The following is a 23019-nucleotide window of genomic DNA, read 5'->3' as shown; positions in this document are numbered from 1 at the left end:
AGATACTGGATGATAAGAAGCAGGCTATAGAGGATCCTTTCCAGGTTTCAAAAATACTATAATTTGAGCTAACGAGAGGGAATCTGGCAAAATGCCTGAATCTACAATATGATTAAATAGGGATGTCAGAGTAGGTAGAATTGCAGTCTGCAGAATTTTGTAAAATTCAATCCGAAATCCATCCTGACCTGGTGCCTTACAAAGAGCTCTCTGCTGGATGGCAAGGGTCAGTTCCTCCACTGAAAAAGTGTTATGGTCCTGTTGTGACTTGAGCAGTGAGCTCTTGTGCCCAACTGAGCACGGTGGATGAGAGCCACGCTGCACTCGGTCAGGCAGCCGGATAACCCCTAGCTTCACCTGGGAAGCGACCACCGTTCCCCAGGAGTTGAGCCCCCAGGTGCAGGTGGCCACCAGGACTTCAGGATCCGGACGGGGTTGGGCCACCCAGACCAGACTAGGTGGCAAGGCGGGCGTAACTCTGAGAGTGAGCCGGTACAGTCCAGAGAGCAAGCAGGCAACAACGCAATGGGTAATCAGGTGCAGTCCAAAAGGTCAGGGCAGGCAGCAATCCGTGGGTAATCAGGTACAGTCCAAAAGTTCTGGGCAGGCAGCAATCCACGGGTAATCGGGTCCAATCCAAAGGTCTAGTAACAGCTGACAGGAAAGGCAATGAAACGCACGAGATGAGCACCAAACCTCTATAAGCATAGAAGCCGAAGCAAAGTGTGTGGGGAACTGTGGTCCTTAAGTAGTCCCCGCATTAGTTGTAACTTCACGCAGCTGGAGGGAACGCTCCAGATTGGTGCCTGCAAGGGAAAAGGTGGAGCCCCAGGATAGGCACCCAATCCCGTGCAACCAGGCAAAGCAAACAACCCTCACCAGAAACCGGCGCTGCTTCCAGAACGCCGCCAGACTGCGTGGCCGACTTGGCTGGCCAACGCAACATGGCCGTCCAACCAGTCATGGCCGACCCTGGCGACCGGACCCGGCAGGCCCATGATCGCATCAGCCAGCCAACCGAACCAGACCCAGTAAGACTGCCGCCAACGGCCGCATGGCTGGCTATCGCTGCCAGGACAAGGCTCGGCAGCGATCCAGCCGTGCGGACCGCAACTCAGGTGAGGGACATAACAAAAAGGAGCATTAAGTAAGCGTTTGGCATCCTGATATATATAGGGAAGAGACAAACTCTCCAAATAGTGTTATAATCAAAGGAGTCTTCTGAGGGCTTGGTATAAAGCTTTTGATAATATTCCTTAAATATATTGTTAATACCTTTGTTATATCAAGATAGTACCCTTTTACCATTGTCCAGTTGCAGGATGTTAGACGATCCCTTAGGATGTTTCACCAACCTGGCAAGGAGTTTACCACTCTTGTTACCATACAGGTGAAACTGAAATTTATAGTATGCCAAAGATTTTAAAGTAAACATGAATAAGTTCATTAAGAGCTAATTCAGGTGCCAAGAAACTAGCCTTGTGTTGAGGTGTAGGGTGAGCCCCAAACTGCTGGTGGTCCTTTGTAATCTGTTGTTCTAACCGCAGAATCTCTTTATCCCTCATTTTCTTTTTAAAACTAACATATGCCATTATTTCTCTCCTTAGTAACTTTCCAAAATAAAACCGGGTTATCCAAGTGGTCCTTGTTATGCATTTTATAGTCAGACCATTTTTAAAATATAAAATCATGAAACCCCTAGTCCCAATATAAGTAAGGGGTAAATTTCCATTGAAAAACCTTCTGTGCTACATTTCTAGTATTAGCCAAAAACCATATCACATGGTCCCAGAGACATTGCAAGTGCCAATCTTGGCACATTGTATATGAGCCAATAGTCAATTTGAGATTGTGATGCATATGTGTGGGACACCCAGGTGTAAAACCCTCCAGACATCTACCAGGCCTAAAGTGGAACAACGCAAAAGCAGCCCTCCCTTGGTGCTGTCTCGGGGCAATGCATGAGCTGTATCTAATAATCCAGAAAAACCATGGTGGTACCACCCAGTGGGGGAGATGCTTCCTGGGGAGGAGTGGAGGTGTATTAAAAGCTCACATTGAAGCAAAGGAGGAATGAGCGAGACCATGGAAGTTGAGGAGTATCCCAGAGCAGAGGAGGCTTAAGGCTATGAGGAAGGTGCACCAGATGCCCAAGCCCCAGAGGAGGAGATGGAGGTTCAATACATTTACGACGAAAAAAAAAAGTGAGGTAAACTCGAAAAGGATATCAAGAAGTCTTTAATGTAAACAGCATAAAATCGACCCGACACGGCTGTGTTTCGGCACAAAGGCCTGCCTCAGGGGTCAGGTGTATCTCGTGTGTTATTGCGGGAAAGCTTAACTCGAGAGCAAAATCAGAATTCTACCTGTAGAACCTCTGTGAAATCCTCAGTAGAAAAGACACTGGGCTGCAAACACCATCTGAAAGGGGATGAACTAGAAAAGTAGGTACCCTTTACTCCTGACCAGAAAAGTGGACCAAAAGATTGTTTGAGGAATCACTCATTCTAAAGGAAAAAGGGACTCTCTAGCTTGACTGTGAGAGGGAAAACAAGATCTTGTGATCAGTGGACTATTTCCCTGGAGACTTCTTTTTTTCTAGGGAAAAGGTTCCCAACTCCCTAGCACCTACTGTTGGAAGGAGAAGGAGTTGGACAACTATCTGCTGGAGAGAAGGAGAAGAAGCTGGTAATAGTTCCTCCACCTGGAGACCTGGGATAGAGGGGAGAGTCCCTGGCAGAACCCTGATGTCATTTCCGGATCAGCAGGGAGTACTTTACACCATGAAGAGCCAGTTTGACACTATAAAGACAATTAACAGGCCTTTTGACATTGTAATAATGACATTGTAATAAACAAAACGCATATTGGGCTGCAGTGTCTCTGGCAGTAAACACAAAAATATATAAGAAAAATACAATATTTGACAAAAACTACTTAAATATAAGTAGCTGAACCACAACATTTTGGTTCTCCGAGGACAAGCAGGCTGCTTGTTCTCACGACTGGGTGACGTCCGCGGCAGCCCCCACCAACCGGAAAAAGCTTCGCGGGACGGTCGGCACGCAGGGCACGCCCACCGCGCATGCGCGGCCGTCTTCCCGCCCTTGCGCGACCGCTCCCGCCAGTTCCTTTTTTTCCGCGACTGGAGAGAGTTGTGCTTCGCCGCTCTCTCTGTTTGCAGCCGCCGGATTTTCGATCGCGTTTACGCGGATCGTCGCTTTTCTTCTTTAATTCTACTTGTTTTTGGTTACCGCCGGTTTCCTTTTTAAAAAAAAAAAAAAAACCTGAGCGTGTGGAGCACGCGCTCCCCTTTTCCCTCGCTTCCAGCGGGGACGCTGCGTTGCGGCCTAGTGGCCGCTCGGTCGTCTCTTTTTTCGAGGTGTGATTCCAGCCACCATTGACGACTTTGACTTCGCCGACGCGATTTTTCCGTCGATGTCCTCGAAGGTCCCGAGTGGATTCAAAAAGTGTGGTCGCTGCGGCCGGCCGATCTCGCAGACCGACACCCACGCTTGGTGCCTCCAGTGCCTCGGGCCGGAGCACAATATCAAGTCGTGTTCTCTGTGTCTCGGTCTCCGGAAACGGACTCAGGTTGCGAGGCAAGTTCTGCGGGACCGTCTTTTTGGAACTTGCGCCGGCCCCTCGACGTCGACCTCGAAGGCATCGGTATCGACGCCCGGGCCTTCGGTACCGGTATCGATGCCCGAGACATCGGCACCGATGGCAGCGACCCCAGGAGAACAGGTCCCGTCGGCCCGCCGGTCCTCCGGTGAGAGTGGAGGTGAGAGGCCGCGCAGGCAATCGGCCCCGGTCACTCCCTCAGCTCGTGGGCCACGGGACCGAACCCTGTCTGACCCGGTACCTCGAGACCGAGGGGGATCGACCTCCTCCTCCTCCATGCCTTCCGGCGCCGGTGACGGGCATCGCAAGAAGGATAAGAAGCGTCGTCACCGGTCGCCCTCGGTGCATCCGGATATCGGAGAGGAGGCGACGCCGAAGCGTACTCGTCGAGAGGAGAGGTCCCCGTCGGTGGTGGAGGTACCGACGCGTCGGGGTTCCGGCACCTCGGTGCCGTCTCCTGGCCCCCATCAGCTTCTGACGCCGACACCCCTACCGGCCCCACCGCCTTTCCCGGCAGCGGGCCTGGACGAGTGCCTCAGAGCCATCCTTCCGGGGATCCTGGAAGGGCTGATGCGCCAGGCTGTGCCGGCGCCGGGGGTGCTTGCGCCCTCGGCGCCAATGTCTGTGGCGCCGGCGAGCTCTAGCCCGGCGCCGGGGCCGTCGACACCGCCGCCGCTTGCGGCGCCGGTCTCGACCGCCACGCAGGTGGAGTCCCCGTCGACGTCGATGGAGGGAGCTCCGTCCCCGCCGGCGCGGGAGTCCACCGCTCGACGACACCGAGACCTCGGTGCCTCGACGTCGAGCCGGGCCCGGTTCAGGACTCAGCTACATGAGCTTATGTCCGATACCGAGGATGAGGACTCGGGGGGGGAAGAGGAGGACCCTAGATATTTCTCCTCAGAGGAGTCTACGGGCCTTCCCTCGGACCCCACGCCTTCACCGGAGAGGAAACTCTCACCTCCTGAGAGTCTCTCCTTTGCCTCCTTTGTGCGGGATATGTCTATTAGCATTCCCTTTCCCGTGGTCTCTGTGGAAGAGTCGAGGGCCGAGATGCTCGAGGTCCTCGACTATCCATCACCACCTAGAGAGTCCTCCACGGTGCCGCTGCACAATGTCCTCAAGGAGACACTGCTTCGGAACTGGGTGCGACCATTAACTAACCCCACCATTCCCAAGAAAGCAGAGTCCCAGTACAGGATCCACTCCGACCCAGAGTTAATGCGGCCCCAATTGCCCCATGACTCAGCGGTCATGGATTCTGCTCTCAAGAGGGCACGGAGTTCGAGGGATACCGCCTCGGCGCCCCCGGGGCGGGAGTCTCGCACTCTGGACTCGTTTGGGAGGAAGGCCTACCAATCCTCCATGCTCGTGACCCGCATCCAGTCATACCTGCTCTATATGAGCATTCACATGCGGACCTATGTGCAACAACTGGCGGACCTGGTCGAGAAGCTCCCGCCGGAGCAGTCCAGGCCTTATCAGGAGGTGGTCAGGCAGCTGAAGGCGTGCAGAAAGTTCCTGTCCAGGGGTATCTATGACACCTGTGACGTGGCATCTCGTGCTGCGGCCCAAGGTATAGTGATGCGCAGGCTCTCATGGCTGCGTGCCTCTGACCTGGACAACCGCACCCAGCAGAGACTGGCCGACGTCCCTTGCCGGGGGGATAACATTTTTGGTGAGAAGGTCGAGCAGATGGTGGACCAACTGCACCAGCGGGAAACCGCTCTCGACAAGCTGTCCCACCGGGCGCCTTCAGCATCCACCTCAACAGGTGGACGTTTTTCCCGGGCCCGGCAGGCTGCACCCTATTCTTTTGCAAAGCGTAGGTACAACCAGCCGGCCCGAAGGCCTCGTCAGGCACAGGGACAGCCCCAGCGCGCTCGTTCTCGTCAACAGCGTGCGCCTAAGCAGCCCCCTGCGCCTCCACAGCAAAAGCCAGGGACGGGCTTTTGACTGGATCCATGGGAACATAGCCGCCCTAAAAGTGTCCGTACCGGACGATCTGCCGGTCGGGGGGAGGTTAAAATTTTTTCACCAAAGGTGGCCTCTCATAACCTCCGACCAGTGGGTTCTCCAAATAGTGCGGTGCGGATACGCCCTGAATTTGGCCTCCCTGCCTCCAAATTGTCCTCCGGGAGCTCAGTCTTTCAGCTCCCATCACAAGCAGGTACTTGCAGAGGAACTCTCCGCCCTTCTCAGCGCCAATGCGGTCGAGCCCGTACCACCCGGGCAGGAAGGGCAGGGATTCTATTCCAGGTACTTCCTTGTGGAAAAGAAAACAGGGGGGATGCGTCCCATCCTAGACCTGAGAGGCCTGAACAAATTCCTGGTCAAAGAAAAGTTCAGGATGCTTTCCTTGGGCACCCTTCTGCCAATGATTCAGAAAAACGATTGGCTATGTTCCCTGGATTTAAAGGACGCATACACTCACATCCCGATACTGCCAGCTCACAGACAGTATCTCAGATTCCGCCTGGGCGCACGGCACTTTCAGTATTGTGTGCTGCCCTTTGGGCTCGCCTCTGCCCCACGAGTGTTTACAAAGTGCCTCGTGGTGGTAGCGGCCTACCTACGCAAGCTGGGAGTGCACGTGTTCCCATATCTCGACGATTGGCTGGTCAAGAACACCTCGGAGGCGGGAGCCCTCCGGTCTATGCAGTGCACTACTCGACTTCTGGAGCTGCTGGGGTTTGTGATAAATTACCCAAAGTCCCATCTCCAGCCAACACAGTCTCTGGAATTCATAGGAGCTCTGCTGAATGCCCAGACGGCTCAGGCCTACCTTCCCGAAGCGAGGGCCACCAATCTCCTGGCCCTGGCTTCGCAGACCAGAGCGTCTCAGCAGGTCACAGCTCGGCAGATGTTGAGACTTCTGGGTCATATGGCCTCCACAGTTCATGTGACTCCCATGGCTCGTCTTCACATGAGATCTGCTCAATGGACCCTAGCTTCCCAGTGGTTCCAAGCCACCGGGAATCTAGAAGATGTCATCCGCATCTCCACCAGTTGCCGCACTTCACTGCTCTGGTGGACCATTCGGACCAATTTGACCCTGGGACGTCCATTCCAAATCCCGCAGCCCACGAAAGTGCTGACGACGGATGCATCTCGCCTGGGGTGGGGAGCTCATGTCGACGGGCTTCACACCCAGGGTCTGTGGTCCCCCCCAGGAAAAGGATCTGCAGATCAACCTCCTGGAGCTCCGAGCGATCTGGAACGCACTGAAGGCTTTCAGAGATCGGCTGTCCTACCAAATCATCCAAATTCGGACAGACAATCAGGTTGCAATGTATTACACCAACAAGCAGGGGGGCACCGGATCTCGCCCCTTGTGTCAGGAAGCCGTGGGGATGTGGCGTTGGGCTTGTCAGTTCGGCATGCTTCTCCAAGCCACATACCTGGCAGGTGTAAACAACAGTCTGGCCGACAGACTGAGCAGAGTCATGCAACCGCACGAGTGGTCGCTTCATTCCAGAGTGGTACGCAAGATCTTCCGAGAGTGGGGCACCCCCTCGGTGGACCTTTTCGCCTCTCAGACCAACCACAAGCTGCCTCTGTTCTGTTCCAGACTACAGGCACACGGCAGGCTAGCGTCGGATGCCTTTCTCCTCCATTGGGGGACCGGCCTCCTGTATGCTTATCCTCCCATACCTTTGGTGGGGAAGACCTTACTGAAGCTCAAGCAAGACCGCGGCACCATGATTCTGATAGCGCCCTTTTGGCCCCGTCAGATCTGGTTCCCTCTTCTTCTGGAGTTGTCCTCAGAAGAACCGTGGAGATTGGAGTGTTTTCCGACTCTCATTTCGCAGAATGACGGAGCGTTGCTGCACCCCAACCTTCAGTCCCTGGCTCTCACAGCCTGGATGTTGAGGGCGTAGACTTCACTGCGTTGGGTCTGTCTGAGGGTGTCTCCCGGGTCTTGCTTGCCTCTAGGAAGGATTCCACTAAAAAGAGTTACTTTTTTAAGTGGAGGAGGTTTGTCGTCTGGTGTGAGAGCAAGGCACTAGAACCTCGTTCTTGCCCTGCACAGAACCTGCTTGAATACCTTCTGCACTTATCAGAGTCTGGCCTCAAGACCAACTCAGTAAGGAATCACCTTAGTGCGATTAGTGCTTACCATTATCGTGTGGAAGGTAAAGCCATCTCTGGAGAGCCTTTAGTAGTTCGATTCATGAGAGGCTTGCTCTTGTCAAAGCCCCCTATCAAGCCTCCTACAGTGTCATGGGATCTCAACGTCGTCCTCACCCAGCTGATGAAACCTCCTTTTGAGCCACTGAATACCTGCCATCTGAAGTACTTGACCTGGAAGGTCATTTTCTTGGTGGCAGTTACTTCAGCTCGTAGGGTCAGTGAGCTTCAAGCCCTAGTAGCTCATGCTCCATATACCAAATTTCATCACAACAGAGTAGTGCTCCGCACCCACCCAAAGTTCCTGCCGAAGGTGGTGTCGGAGTTCCATCTTAACCAGTCAATTGTCTTGCCAACATTCTTCCCCAGGCCGCATACCCGCCCTGCTGAACGTCAGTTGCACACATTGGACTGCAAGAGAGCATTGGCCTTCTACTTGGAGCGGACACAGCCCCACAGACAGTCCGCCCAATTGTTTATTTATTTCGACCCTAACAGGCTAGGGGTCGCTGTCGGGATACGCACCATCTCCAATTGGCTAGCAGATTGCATTTCCTTCACTTACGCCCAGGCTGGGCTGGCTCTTGAGGGTCATGTCACGGCTCATAGTGTTAGAGCCATGGCAGCGTCAGTGGCCCACTTGAAGTCAGCCACTATTGAAGAGATTTGCAAGGCTGCGACGTGGTCATCTGTCCACACATTCACATCACATTACTGCCTCCAGCAGGATACCCGACGCGACAGTCGGTTCGGGCAGTCGGTGCTGCAGAATCTGTTTGGGGTGTAAATCCAACTCCACCCTCCAGGACCCGAATTTATTCTGGTCAGGCTGCACTCTCAGTTAGTTGTTCTTCGTAGGTCAATTTCTGTTATGCCTCGCCGTTGCGAGGTTCAATTGACCTGGGTTCTTGTTTTGAGTGAGCCTGAGAGCTAGGGATACCCCAGTCGTGAAAACAAGCAGCCTGCTTGTCCTCGGAGAAAGTGAATGATACATACCTGTAGCAGGTGTTCTCCGAGGACAGCAGGCTGATTGTTCTCACCTACCCTCCCTCCTTCCCTTTGGAGTTGTGTTTCATATTTTATTGCTTGTCATTCAACTGGCGGGAGCGGTCGCGCACGGGCGGGAAGACGGCCGCGCATGCGCGGTGGGCGTGCCCTGCGTGCCGACCGTCCCGCGAAGCTTTTTCCGGTTGGTGGGGGCTGCCGCGGACGTCACCCAGTCGTGAGAACAATCAGCCTGCTGTCCTCGGAGAACACCTGCTACAGGTATGTATCATTCACTTTCTCTGAATAAACATGAATTAACTAAGAAGCACAAAGCAACTAATAAAGAAAGGAGAGCAACCATAAGACCATGTGATCCAACTGCATTCAAAATTGAAGAGAAAAAGGATTATAATAATAATAATTTTAAAAAAATCTCAGCATTTATAATAAGCAGGGCCTTCCTAAGAGTATATGGAAAAAGTATCATGAGATATAGTTCAATCCAACAATAATAATTTGAAACGTGTATATAATGTAAGGGATGGTCATTACAACAAAAGCCAATCCTGGTTCATCTAAATACATGAGATACAGTCAAAGGTATGCTATTCCACTAGAGAATAAATTTAGTAAAGAAAAAGCCATCTAGGGAACAAAGTTCACTCCGGTCACACATAGTACTGGAGCTGTTGATTAATTAGCAAGAGAAACTGAAGCTGATAAAGGGAAGCCTCTTGCAGCGTACAACTGAACATATTGGAAGTCTTTCCAAAGCTGGAATCCTAAACGAGAATTAGCAGAAATCTTCACCAAGAAAAAAGGTGAAATATAAGCAAAGCCTTTAAGTAAATTGTAGAGACATCCAAAGATCACAAACTGCAGTAATGAGCCTGATCCATTGGGAGGTAATTGTTTCACAAATTGAAGTGTCGTTGTGGCTGATTCAAAGAAATGTACCTTGCCTCCATGATGAAGCCGCAAGCGGACTAGGTGTTAACAGTAAGGCAAATTGCAGATGTTGCTTATGCAATAAGGTGCAAACCTCGGTGAATTATTTGCGGTGGGCTGCTAGTTTGGTTGAAAAATCTTGAAAACATAAGATTTTATTATTCTGATAGGTCAGAGGACCATGAGATCAAATAGCTCACAAGATTTCCATCTTACAAGTATAATTCAATAGTTTGAAAATAACCACCCTAGGTCATGTGGCTTCCAACCGTCAAGATCCCAACCAGTAAACACGTTCAGTGTGGAGCAAGCCTGCCACTGATGACATTGTAGCCAGGATTCGAGAAATCCCTGCAGTTTACCATCAATAATAGATTCCGGTAAACCTACCAGATGTAGGTTACTGCGTTGGGAGCGGTTCTCAAGTTTTTCCACTTTATCTTCCAGTATTTTAATCGTAGCTTGCATCTCGGTCTAGGTAGTGTCCATGTGGTGGTGGGCCCAATCTTCTAAATCAGAGTCTGGAATTCTGCATGCAAAGGAAAGGGAAAAGAAACGGGACTTAATATTCCACCTTTCTGTGGGTTACAGTCAAAGCGGTTTATATATTCTATTCAGGTACTTAATTGTACCTCGAACAATGGAGGGTTAAGTGACGTGCCCAGAGTCACAAGGAGCCACAGTGGGAATCAACCCCAGTTCCTCAGGTTCTCAGTTCACTGTGCTAACCACTAGGCTACTCCTCCACTTCAAGCTTATGTACCCATCTAATGTGTCAGTCTTGTCCAAGGTCTATTTTAATTGCTGTTTCATAGTCGTTTCTATCGCTGTTTTAACTTCCGTTATTATCTCAATGACCCACACCGAACTCACAGAAGGTGCGCCTCAAGAATCCACTTCCACCATCTTAACTTCAGACCTGCGGCTCTTCTCCTTGTCTTTATGGGGCAGCTTGACTGACATGGCAGGTAAAAACAAATAAAAACCAGGCAAGAAAGTATTAAGAACATCATCAACAACATGTACTAGCCAAAAGATAATAATATTTGAGCCCAGGGAGGTAGAAAATGGGCCGGGGAATTGAGAGCTCCCTTCAGAGACACCCACTTCCTCACATGGAATCATGTGACCTCGCGCTTAATGTGTTTTATCCTGGCATCTAACTTTAGGCATCATTTTAAGAAACATCACCTGAGTGTACTCCCAGTTTATTTGCCTATTTTGCTTACTCTGAAAACTAGGAGCAGAGGTGACATGCCCTGCCCTGACTTATTGTCAGGGGAGGCGATTAATCAGGCCGACATGCAGCTGAAATTGCTGAATTGTGTATTTTAGCTGGTTCATTCCTGCCTCATGATTGATTCCTGCTGTCTGTATCAAAATATTAATTAGGAAGCAAAAATGTATAAAGCACTCTCTGGATTATATAATATCTGGGTGATATTCAAAATGATTTAAGTGGCTGAATATTGGTTGGTATGTGCTTAAATCGTGATCTGCCCAGTTCGCCCTAACTCCTCCTCGGAGTATTCCTATAGTAAAAGTATGCAGTGGCTTGCATTGCTCAGCCTAATTTTATTAGAGCCCATTTATGCATATAAAACACAGTTTTAGATATGAAAATGGTTTATTTGAAATGTATCTTTATTGAATCAGCCAAATAACAACAATACTCACAGGACTGGTATCAAGTAATGTTTTTGTTTTGTTATTACATCCTCCCAACCCACCCCTCATCCACCCTACCCCCCCCCCCCCCCCCCCCCCCCCCATATGAAAATGGTTTATAAAATTCCCTTCTATGTTTTCTGGAAATTTGCTCAACACTGTGTGAATGGGAAATAGTAGTGGTGATCTCTTATGTGAGTGGACTCGTTAAATAGCATTTTTTTTTTGGTTGGCAACATTCTGTTGGAATGAGTTGACAAGAGCAGTCCGAGAAGAGGTGGATGTTAAGAAATTTAAAGTTTTATTAAAAACTTTGCTTTTTAAGCAAGTTTTTCTGACTGGGAATTTTAGTGGTATGATATACCCTATGATATAGGGACTTTGCAAATTATAAACTACAGATTGCTTTTATCGTTTGAATTGGGGTATTGTGTGTGGGTATGAGTGTTCTCTTTTGCTTGGGATATCAAATTATGGCTTTCCATACATTTTGTTTATTTTTATTTTTGTTTTATTGATTGTGTAAACCGCTTTGGACTATATAATTAAAGCGGTTTATTAAGCATAAACATAAACATTTACTTATGTATTTTGATTTCAAGCTCTTGAAGAAATTGATCCACAGAAAGTTTACATTCTTGGAGGTCTTGTAGATGAAAACATTCAAAAGGTAATTTTACAGTTAACTCAGCACTGCTTTATATAAATAAATCTGAGAGCCTGACCTGCAAGAAAATAATTTTAAAGCATTATTATTATTATTAGCATTTGTATAGCGCTACCAGATGCACGCAGCGCTGAACACCTCATACAAAGAGACAGTCCCTGCTCAAAAGAGCTTACAATCTAAATAATACAGACAGACAAGACAGTTACAGGTGAGGGAAGTAATGGGTGAGAAGGGAGGAAGGGACAAGGGGAGGGCAATTGTGGCTAGGAGCCAAAAGCAGCAGTGAAAAGGTGGGTTTTCAGCATAGATTTGAAAACAGGTAGAGATGGAGCTAGACGCATAGGTCCAGGAAGTCTATTCCAGGCATAAGGTGCTGCGAGAGAAAAGGAGCAAAGCCTGGAGTTAGCAGTGGAGGAGAAGGGGGACGACAAGAGAGATTTGTCCAGTGAGCGGAGTTCACGGGGAGGAATGTAGGGAGAGATGAGAGCAGAGAGGAAATGGGGGGCTGCAGAGTAGATGCATTTAAAGGTCAGTACGAGAAGTTTAAACTGAATACGGAAGCAGACAGGGAGCCAGTGAAGTGACTTGAGGAGCGGGCTAGTGTTGGTAGAACGATTCTGGCGGAAAACAAGTCGTGCTGCAGAATTTTGGACAGATTGGAGAGGAGAGAGATGGCTGAGCGGAAGACCAATGAGAAGTAAATTGCAATAGTCCAAGCGAGAGGCGACAAGGGTGTGGATAAGGGTTCTGGCAGCGTATTCAGAAAGGAAGGGGCAAATTTTGCTAATATTGTAGATAAAGAAGCGACAGGTTTTGGCGATCTGTTGAATATGGGCAAAGAAGGAGAGAGAGGAATCAAAGATGACTCCAAGGTTACGAGCCGAGGAGACAGGGAGGATGTGAGAGCCATTAACAGAGATAGAGAAAGGGGGAAGAGGGGAGGTGGGTTTAGGGGGAAAAATGAGAAGTTCAGTTTTGGTCATGTTGAGCTTTAGATGGCGTTGAGACATCCAAGCAGCAGTGTTAGACAAGCATGCAGAACTTCTATCAGTCCATTGAGAGGTAGGCAGGATGTTTGACGTGTGTGCCTGCTAATTGTTGCAGGAGCTTTTTTTCCCACACATGTCAGGGATGATGGCCTTGTTATCTTCAGCCGCGCCAAAGTCTGCATCTCCTGCTTGGTTTGCCTGAAACTGGTGTGAAAGAAAACAGATTGGGGACAGTGCAGATTGCAAATTTATGTTTCAACAATTTTTTATTGATGAGGTCACATGGTATACAAGTCCATCTCAGTCAATATAAATCGTATAACAGCGAAGTCTAGTACATATTACTAAACCTGAAATGTCCATCATCAATGTTTTCCAAACTTTTCTCCCCTGTCCCTTCCTTCTTGTCTTCTCCTATATCTATAATGTGTACATATATAATTACTGTGCAGTTGCATAACTATTAACAATAAACTTTTATATGAAACTCCAATATTTATAACTCGTGTTTTACTCAGTGTATTATCCCAACAATATTTACTGGTGGGTCCTCTTAATGTGCTCCTTCAAAGGATTGTTCTCCTATCTAATAATACACATGTCCCTCTATTATGCATTGAACATTACCCTTCCCACTCCTATACCCCCCTCCCCCCAACCTCCCTCCCCATCTACTCGCTTAAAATGTTCTCTAAACATCATGGTTAGTTACCTCTACCTCTGCACATGCTATTCCTACCAGAGTGTAAAATATTGGTCTTGCTTCTTTTGGCACTGTGCTCCTCTTATAATAGGGGTAGATTATTGAGCACTGCGTTTCTTGCTTTATGTGAGACTAATAAAAAAGGCCCGTTTCGTAGAGAAATGAAACGGGCGCTAGCAAAGTTTTCCTCGGAGTGTGTATGTTTGAGAGAGTGAGTGTGTGAGAGAGAGTGAATGTGCGCGTGTGTGTGTGACAGAGGGAGAGTGAGACTGGGTGCGAGTGTGTGTGTGAGAATGAGAGTATGTGCCAGGGTCTCCCCCCCCCCCCCCCCCGGTCTATCTCCCAGTTGCAGTTGCAGGGGGGATTCCCCCCTCCCTCCCAGTTCCAGGGGGGTTCCCCCCGTCCCTTTCTCCCAGTTGCAGGGTCCCCCCTCCCAGTTGCAGGGTCTGTCTGTGTCCCCTCTCCTTTTGTCCTCAATTTCAAAACGACAATGTGAAGCAGCAGCTCCTAGGTTTGCTTGTTTGTGAGTGTATAGCAATGACGGCTGCGTGGGGGAGTTGAAACAGAGATTAACCAATGGGCTTCCTTGCTTACCATACACTTGCTTGGGTCACTTCCACTCCTGTGTATTAAACGTCCTGAAGCATGTCATAGGTTTGCTTCTTTTGTTTTCAGTGAATGGGATGACGGCCGCGCTGGAGTCGTAGCCAGTGGTGTTTCCTCCTCCCCTCCCCCCCCCTCCCCCCGCTTCCGAGTCGCCAGTGGTCCTCGACCCCGACCCCTCACCCGCCTCCTCCACATTGGACACTCGCCGCAGCCATTTGCTCGCCGTGTTGCCACCCTCCCTCTTCGTCCTGTGCGAGAGTGTGAACCTGGCCTCTCTCCTGCTTTCGGCTACTGATTGGCTCCTTGAATGTGCTCCGCCCTGAACGTCATTACGTTTGACGCGAGGGCGGGGCCCACATCTGCTGCTACAGAGCTTCGAACAAACGAACTGGCTTCATTGACGTCAGTGGTCAATGGAACGTTGAGAGTGCTTTTTATGTCCAGATGGGGCGTGGCTGAGTGCGGGAGTCCGAATAGCCTAGGTCAGGAGCCACAGTTGGAGAGAGGTGAGCTTCAGAACGTCTGAGGGGGATTCAGAATGTCTGAGGGGGATTTTATTTATATAGATACTGTGTAAATATCTGTTCCAAATTGAAATAAAGGCTTTTCTTTTCTTTGGGATGCCGCGTGCCGCTCTAGCATCCCATAACATCAACTCATGAAATTTATTCCTCTAAAACCAGATGGTGGGTGGTTCCTCTTGCAACCAATGCCTCAGTATACATTTTTTCCCCACTGCGTATGCCTTACCCAGTAATAGATCCATGTTCTTGTCTGATAGCTCATAGGCCCCCCTTTTGTTTAATAACACCTGGATGGCAGATTGCAAATTTAATAAATTAAATGTGGATGTGGATTATAATTTAAAATAATTGGTTTTGATGTAAGTAATTTGCTATTTGTTTTTGTATATCACCTTGTTTATTCCATAGAATGAAAAGGCAGTTGATAAATCTGTAATTAATTTCTTTTTTAAATTTATAAATTTTCCAGTACTAATTAATCAAAAATATTTGTACAGAAAAGTATATGGTCCGGATAACACATTAGCAAAAAAAAACAACAGGAATTTTGGAGGCAAAATGCTGCAACGGTGTGTTTTCCCTCTTTGCACACAGTCAAATTTAAAAAAATGCTCTCCTTCAGTTATGGAGTCCATAAAGTTTAACTGAAGGAGAGCATTTTTTTAATTTGACTGTGTGCAAAGAGGGAAAACACACCGTTGCAGCATTTTGCCTCCAACATTCCTGTTGAATCAAACAACACTGCTGCACGTTGTTCCTGCTACTCTTTGTGACCCCTGACGCAGGTGCTGAGCGCCGAAACACAGCCTGTGTCGGGTCTTCTTGAGGATTGTTTTACCAAAGCGTATTATTAAAGGAACTGTGTCCGTATTTTGAAGGCTCCTGGTACTGTTTTTTTGTTTTTTTTTTTGCTATTTGGACTTTTGTTTGTACTTTGCTCCCTTTCTTTGCTGTACTCCAGATAACACATTAACAAGAACCAAATCTCAAATAGCAAAAATCACAATACCTATATTATTCTAGTCCATAATACATAGAGAGAAATCTAAGCAAGAATAGAAAAAGAAAAAAAAATCTAGTCAAAGTCAACCAGCTATTTCCCACTACCTCTGGGATTAATCAATAATGAATAGACTTCATGTAGATTCTACTACAGCAGAATCACTTGCAAGTTTCCTGGTATTAATAAATGCAATCAGCTGTGATGTTTTATAAACCGCTTACTTAACAGAATGAAGGCCCTGTTTACTAAGGTGTGTTAGTGTTTTTGGCATGCCTACATTTAGTGTGCTCGCTAACCATGTAGGCGCCTATAGGAATATTGTAGGCATGTACATGATTAACACACATACATGGTTAACGTGCGTTAAAAACGTTAACGCGTGTATAATGCTGCTTAGTAAACAGGACCCGAAGCTTTAGTCAACATATATATGGAAATCTAAAGAAAAATAAAGCACCTAATTGGAAAACCCCTGGGCTCAACAGAAGCTCTCTTCTCTTCCTTTGTGTTTCCTGTGTCACATCAGGATACATTCTCACAGTAAGAGTCATGAAACTAGTATCATTCACAATCAGTGGAGGAGTGGCCTAGTGGTTAGGATGGTGGACTTTGGTCCTGGGGAACTGAGGAACTGAGTTCGATTCCTGGCACAGGCAGCTCCTTGTGACTCTGGGCAAGTCACTTAACCCTCCATTGCCCGCCTCATAGAGCCTGCCATGAGTGGGAAAGTGCAGGGTACAAATGTAACAAAAAATAATAATAAAAAAAAACACTGAAATCCATAGTTGCTAGCAATTGTTTCAGATCTGGAATTCTCTAATAATCTTGAAATATCTTTTTTTAGTTCAGATTTCATTTTGCTTTCATATAATTATATCTCTAACATTCCTATAGTCTCTAATGTTCCTTTCCTGGCAAAACTTATAGAACAGACAGTCTGCACTAAAAAACTACTAATTAAAAGCTGTTGGCTAGACTCATGTCAATCTGGCTTCAGACGTAGGTATGGAATAGAGACAGTTGTGTCCCTTCTTGATTCTCACAGAAACCGTAAGAGGGGATCTGCTTCGATACTAGTGTTGCAGGATTTCTGAGCAGCCTTGGACACCATGGATCATAATATCATGCTTACAAGACTGGCAGAAATAGGTATCATTGGCACAGGTATTTGTCAGGTAGACAACAATCAGTTCTGTTTAGCAAGAGCACATCATTACCTTAGGCACAGAACTATGGAGTGTCACAGGGATCCATACTGTCTCCCATTTTATTTAATATCTACCTCGAGCCTCTGGCTGAGCTGCTTTGGTCAATGGACACAAAATTCTACATCTATGCTGATGATGTGCAACTACTTATACCCGTTGATCCAAATCTATCCACAGCTCTGAGTAAACTGACTGCCTGCCTAACCACAACATAGGAATGGGCACATAAGTATATAAGTGTTGCCATACTAGGACAGACCAAAGGTCCATCAAGTACCTGGCAAGATCCCAAAACAGTACAATACATTTTATGCTGCTTTTCCCAGAAATAAGCAGTGGATTTTCCCAAGTCCATTTTAATAATGGCTTATGGACTTTTCTTTTAGGAAGCTATCCAAACCTTTTTTTAAACCCCGCTAAACTAACTGCTTTTACCAAATTCTCTGGCAACGAATTCCAGAGTTTAATTGCACGTTGAGTAAAGAAATATTTTCTCCAATTCGTTTTATATTTACTACTTTGTAGCTTCATTGCTTGCCCCCTAGTGCTACTATTTTTTGAAAGAGTAAATAAGCGATTCATGTCTACCTGTTCCACTCCACTCAGTATTGTATATACCTCTAGCATATCTCCCCTCAACCGTTTTTTCTCCAAGCTGAAGAGCCCAAGCCATTTCAGCCTTTCCTCATAGGGAAGTCGTCCCATCCCTTTTATCATTTTTGTTGCCCTTCTCTGTACCTTTTCTAATTCCACTATATCTTTTTTGAGATTCGGTGACCAGAATTGCACACAGTATTCAAGGTGTCGCATCATGGAACGATACAAAGACATTATAACATTCTCATTTTTATTTTCCATTTCTTTTCTAATAATACCTAACATTCTATTTGCTTTCTTTGCTGCCACAGCACACTGAGAGCTTCAAAGTATCATCAACGATGACTCCTAGATCCTTTTACTGGTTGGTGATTCCTAACGTGGAGCTATAGTGCATCACGTAGCTATAGTTCAGATTCCTCTTTCCCACATGCATCTCTTTGTTCTTGCTCACATTAAATGTCATGTGCCATTTGGATGCCCGGTCGTCTCCTAGGTCGTCTTGCAATTTTTCACAATCCTCTTGCGATTTAACAACTTTAAATAACTTTGTGTCATTGGCAAATTTAATTAGCTCACTAGTTATTCCCATATCTAGATCATTTATAAATATGTTAAAAAGCAACGTCCCAACACAGACCCCTGCGGAACCCCACTATCTACCTTTCCCTATTGAGAATAATGATCATTTAATCCTACTCTTTAGTTTCTATTCTTTAACCAATATTCTCTGTAATTTTGTTCTTTATAATAGTCTCTACCATTTTGCCTGGCACCGATGTCAGGCTCACCAGTCTGTAATTTCCCGAATCACCTCTGGAACCCTTTTTGAAAATCAACATTACATTGGCCCACCCGCCAGTCTTCAAGTACCATGCTTGAGTTTAAAGATAAATTACATATTAACAGTAGTTCTTCAAGTTAATTTTTCAATTCCATCAATACTCTGGGATGTATACCATCCGGTCCTGGCGATTTTCTACTTTTCAATTTGTCAAACATTACATCTTCCAGGTTTTCAGAGATTTACATAGTAGCATAGTAGATGACGGCAGAAAAAGACCTGCACGGTCCATCTAGTCTGCCCAACAATTTAAACTCATATGTGCTACTTTATGTATATACCTGACCTTGATTTGTTTCTGCCATTTTCAGGGCACAGACCGTAGAAGTCTGCAGAGAAACAAGGCCCACCTCCCAACCACCAGCCCCGCCTCCCCCCACCGGCTCTGCCACCCAATCTCGGCTAAGCTTCTGAGGATCCATTCCTTCCGAACAGGATTTCTTTATGTTTATCCCACATATTTTTGAATTCCGTTACTGTTTTTCATTTCCACCACCTCCTGCGGGAGGGCATTCCAAGCATCCACCACTCTCTCTGTGAAAAAATACTTCCTGACATTTTTCTTGAGTCTGCCCCCCTTCAATCTCATTTTATGTTCTCTCGTTTTACCGCCTTTCCATCTCTGGAAAAGGTTCGTTTGCGGATTTATTCCTTTCAAATATTTAAACGTCTGTATCATATCACCCCTGTTTCTCCTCTGCTCCAGGGTATACATGTTCAGGTGCGCAAGTCTCTCCTCATACATCTTGTAACGCAAATCCCATACCATTTTTGTAGCTTTTCTTTGCACCACTTCAATTCTTTTTACACCTTAGCAAGATACGGCCTCCAAAACTGCGATTCAGTTTCTCTGACTCGTCAGCATTGAATACCATTTCTGGCACCGATATCTCTCCCACATCTTCCTCAGTGAAGACCGAATAAAGAATTCATTTAATCTCTCCGCTATGGCCTTGTCTTCCCTGAGTGCTCCTATTACCCCTCGGTCATCTAGCAGTCCAACCGATTCTTTTGCTGGCTTCTTACTTTTAATATACCTAAAAAAGATTTTACTATGTGTTTTTGCCTCTAACGCAATCTTCTTTTCAAAGTCTCTCATTGCCTTCCTTACCAGTGCTTTGCATTTGACTTGCCATTCTTTACGTAGGGGTCCTTTTACTAAGCTGCATAAGTGCCTATGCTCGCCCTATGCATGTCATTTCGGAGTTACCGCATGGCCCAGGCGGTAATTTCATTTTTACGCGTGTCAGAAAATATATTTTATTTTCCAGTGTGTAACAAAAACTTGGTAAGTAATTGGCATTGTATGGACATTGACGATTACCACCCGGTTAACGCATGAGACCTTACCGCCAAGTGAATGGGTGGTGATAAGGTCTCAGACCCAAAATGGACGTGCGCCAATTTTGATTTTGCCGCACATCCATTTTCGGCAAAAAAGGCCTTTTTTACTGGCATGCTGAAAAACTGGATCTGCGTGCGTCCAAAACACGCACTACACTAGCACAGCCCATTTTTCAGCGCACCTTAGTAAAAGGACTCCGTAGTTTCCTATTATTTTCAGTTGGATCCTTCTTCCGTGTTCTGAAAGATTTTCTTTTAGCTCCAATATCTTCCTTCACCTTACTTTTTAACCATGCTGGCTGTCATTTGGTCTTCCTCCGTCCATTTTTAATAGACGGAATATATTTGGCCTGGGCTTCCAGGATGGTATTTTTGAACAGCATCCATTCCTGATTTACATTTTTGACCTTTGCAGCAGCTCCTCTAACGTTTTTTTTTCACTGTTCTTCTCATTTTATCATAGTCTCCTTTTTGAAAGTTAAATGTTAACATATTGGATTTCCTGTGTGTACATACTCTAGAGCTTATATCAGATCTGATCATGTTATGATCACTGTTTATCAAGAGGCCCCAGCACCATTACCTCCTGCTCCAGATCATTCACTCCACTAAGAGCGAGGTCTAGAATTGTACCGCCTTTTGTTGACTCCTGAACCAGCTGCTCCATAAAGCAGTCCTTGATTCCATCAAGGAATTTCACCTCTGTAGCATGCACTGATGATATATTTATCCAGTCAATATTGGGGTAATTGAAATCAAAAATCCTCAACAGATTCTACTATATAAAACCCTGTATTGCAGGTGTAAATTCACGTATATTTATGAAAATATGTGGAGAAAAAAAGACTTCAGAAACCACAGGATAATTCTCTATAAGGAACACCTTTCAAAATAAAGAGAACTCCGTTCTTCAATCACTAGTCTCCACAAAAAAACTCCACTCTTCTTATTCATAAAATACTTTTTTGATATATATTCTACTTATCCTGTAACATATATTAGTGTTACTATCATCGGTAATTGAAATCACCCATTATTATGTGTTGTCCAGTTTGTTAGCCTCCCTAATTTCTGATAACATTTCTATATCTGTCTCTTCATCCTGGCCAGGTGGACGGTAGTACACTCCTATCACTATCCTTTTCCCGTTTACACGTGGAGTTTCAATCCATAGGGATTCCAAGATGTGTTTCTGCCTGAACCCAAGTAAAATAGAGATTCTTTGGGTACCAAACACAAGTGGATAAATATCTGACTTTAAAATACCTTTTGGGAAGTATAAACTCCCCTAAAATCACAGGTCAGGAATCTTGGGATACTGCTAGACTCATCACTCACTCTGATCCCACAAATTCAAACAACCTTCAAAAATTGTCTCTATCACCTATGGCAGCTACGAAATCTCTCTCCGTATATTGAAAAGACAAGTCTGACCATAGTGGTCCATGCCATGATAATATCACTACTAGACTACTGTAATGCCCTGTACACTGGCCAAACCAAAAAGAGTTTGTACCAGTGCTAACTAATTCAGAATTTTGCAGAAGGCTGCAAATGGCATGACCACATCACACCCTTCCTGTAAAAGCTACACTGGCTACCAGTACCTTACAGGTCTAAATTTAAAACTGTGTTTGATTTTCAAGATCCTCAGCCAACATGGACCAGAGTACTTAAAGAATAAGTTAGCGCTTTACACACCTTTGAGACCTCTAAGGTCTTTCAAGGATCATCACTATCTGTACCCTCCTCAAAATAAATTGTACGATGTGATAGCTGTCAGCGAACCTTCTCAGAAGTAGCCCCCATGCTCTACAATTTACTCCCAGAGGGGCTACATATAACTTGAGACCTACCTCTACTTCAGGAAGCAGGTGAAAGCCTGCCTCTTTTCCAAAGCCTTTAATACATAGGGTGATTGACTATACACTCACTCTGCACCTAGACTAGCTTGCGATACACACTGTAACTTAGATCAGTTCCTTATATCTTGCTTAACTATACAAAGAACTTGCCTTGAGTTTAGCTAACCATCTAATTAACCCAGCTGGCTGTACAATGCATCTTGTTCCCATCATATATTTGCACTTGGTCCCTCAGCTATATGGTAAGCTGTATTGTAGAAATCATTAGTATCATATTTATGTTAGTTGAATGTTCTAATGAATGCTTATTAGGTGGATTTAGTATTATGCTAACACTGTATTATATCTCTGGTATTTGCACTCCAGTGCTGTTAAATGTGTATATTTTTGATACTGTTTCATGGTAGTTCTTTTATTAGATTTCAGTTTACTATTTTTATGTTTACCTCATTTATTTTATTTGTTTATTCTTGGTTATTTTACTATTGCTATGCTAACAAAATTGTAAGTTTTATGTTAAACTGTACCTGCTGTACACTGCCTTGGGTGAATATCTTCATAAAGGCGGTTAATAAAGCCAAATAAATAAAATAAGTAAATAATATCAATAACAATAACAGTATAACGGTACGGTTGAAAGTGGAATCAGTGGTATTCAGTAATAACATACCAAAAAAATCTGATAAGGTTGAAACATCTAATGCATCCATAAATAACCCTTCAGTTTGTTGAGTATCAGAAGATCCCTTGTATTGAGATGGAAGATAATAGACCTGGAATCCATAGGCGTAGTTTGACTGTTTCATTTGGGGGGGCAAAAAATGGGCGGAGCATATTAGCATATCATTTGCATATATACATATGCAAATGAATATGCTAATATGGAGGAAGGAAATGAAATTTACAGGCAAAATATCACAGATGCACATTTCAAAAAGCTGACACATTTCAATTAATAAATTATGAATAAAATAAACTTTTATTTACCTTTGTTGTCTGATCATGTAGTTTTTCTATTCGCTTTGATCCCAGTGTCTTCTGTTTTATGCAGTGTCTTCTTTCCAGTAGGCTTCCCTCTGCTCCCCACCCTCCCAGTCCCATCCATCTCTTGCTCCTTCCCTCTGCTCCCCACCCCTCCCAGTCCCATCCATCTTCTGTTCCTTCCCTCTGCTCACCATCCCTCCGTCCCATCCATCTCTCGCTCCTTCCCTCTGCTGTGCCTGACCTCTCCAAATCCCATCCATCTCCTGGTCCATCCCTCTGCTCCCCACCCCTCCCAGTCCCATCCATCTCTTGCTCCTTCCCTCTGCT

At 46.0% G+C, this 23019-nt stretch overlaps 1 protein-coding gene across 1 annotated transcript in view; it reads left to right on the top strand.

The window, feature by feature from the left end:
• Nucleotides 1–23019, top strand: part of TRMT10B (tRNA methyltransferase 10B) — a 174981-nt gene that overhangs the window by 133472 nt on the left and 18490 nt on the right. The window contains exon 6 of the mRNA XM_030194378.1: nt 11958–12025. Coding sequence (XP_030050238.1) covers nt 11958–12025 — 68 coding nt within the window. The remainder of the gene's footprint in view (nt 1–11957; nt 12026–23019) is intronic.

Source organism: Microcaecilia unicolor, chromosome 2 (assembly GCF_901765095.1).
Source record: "Microcaecilia unicolor chromosome 2, aMicUni1.1, whole genome shotgun sequence".
Classification (NCBI taxonomy): Eukaryota; Metazoa; Chordata; class Amphibia; order Gymnophiona; family Siphonopidae; genus Microcaecilia; species Microcaecilia unicolor.
This window is presented reverse-complemented; position numbering and strand designations above follow the sequence as displayed.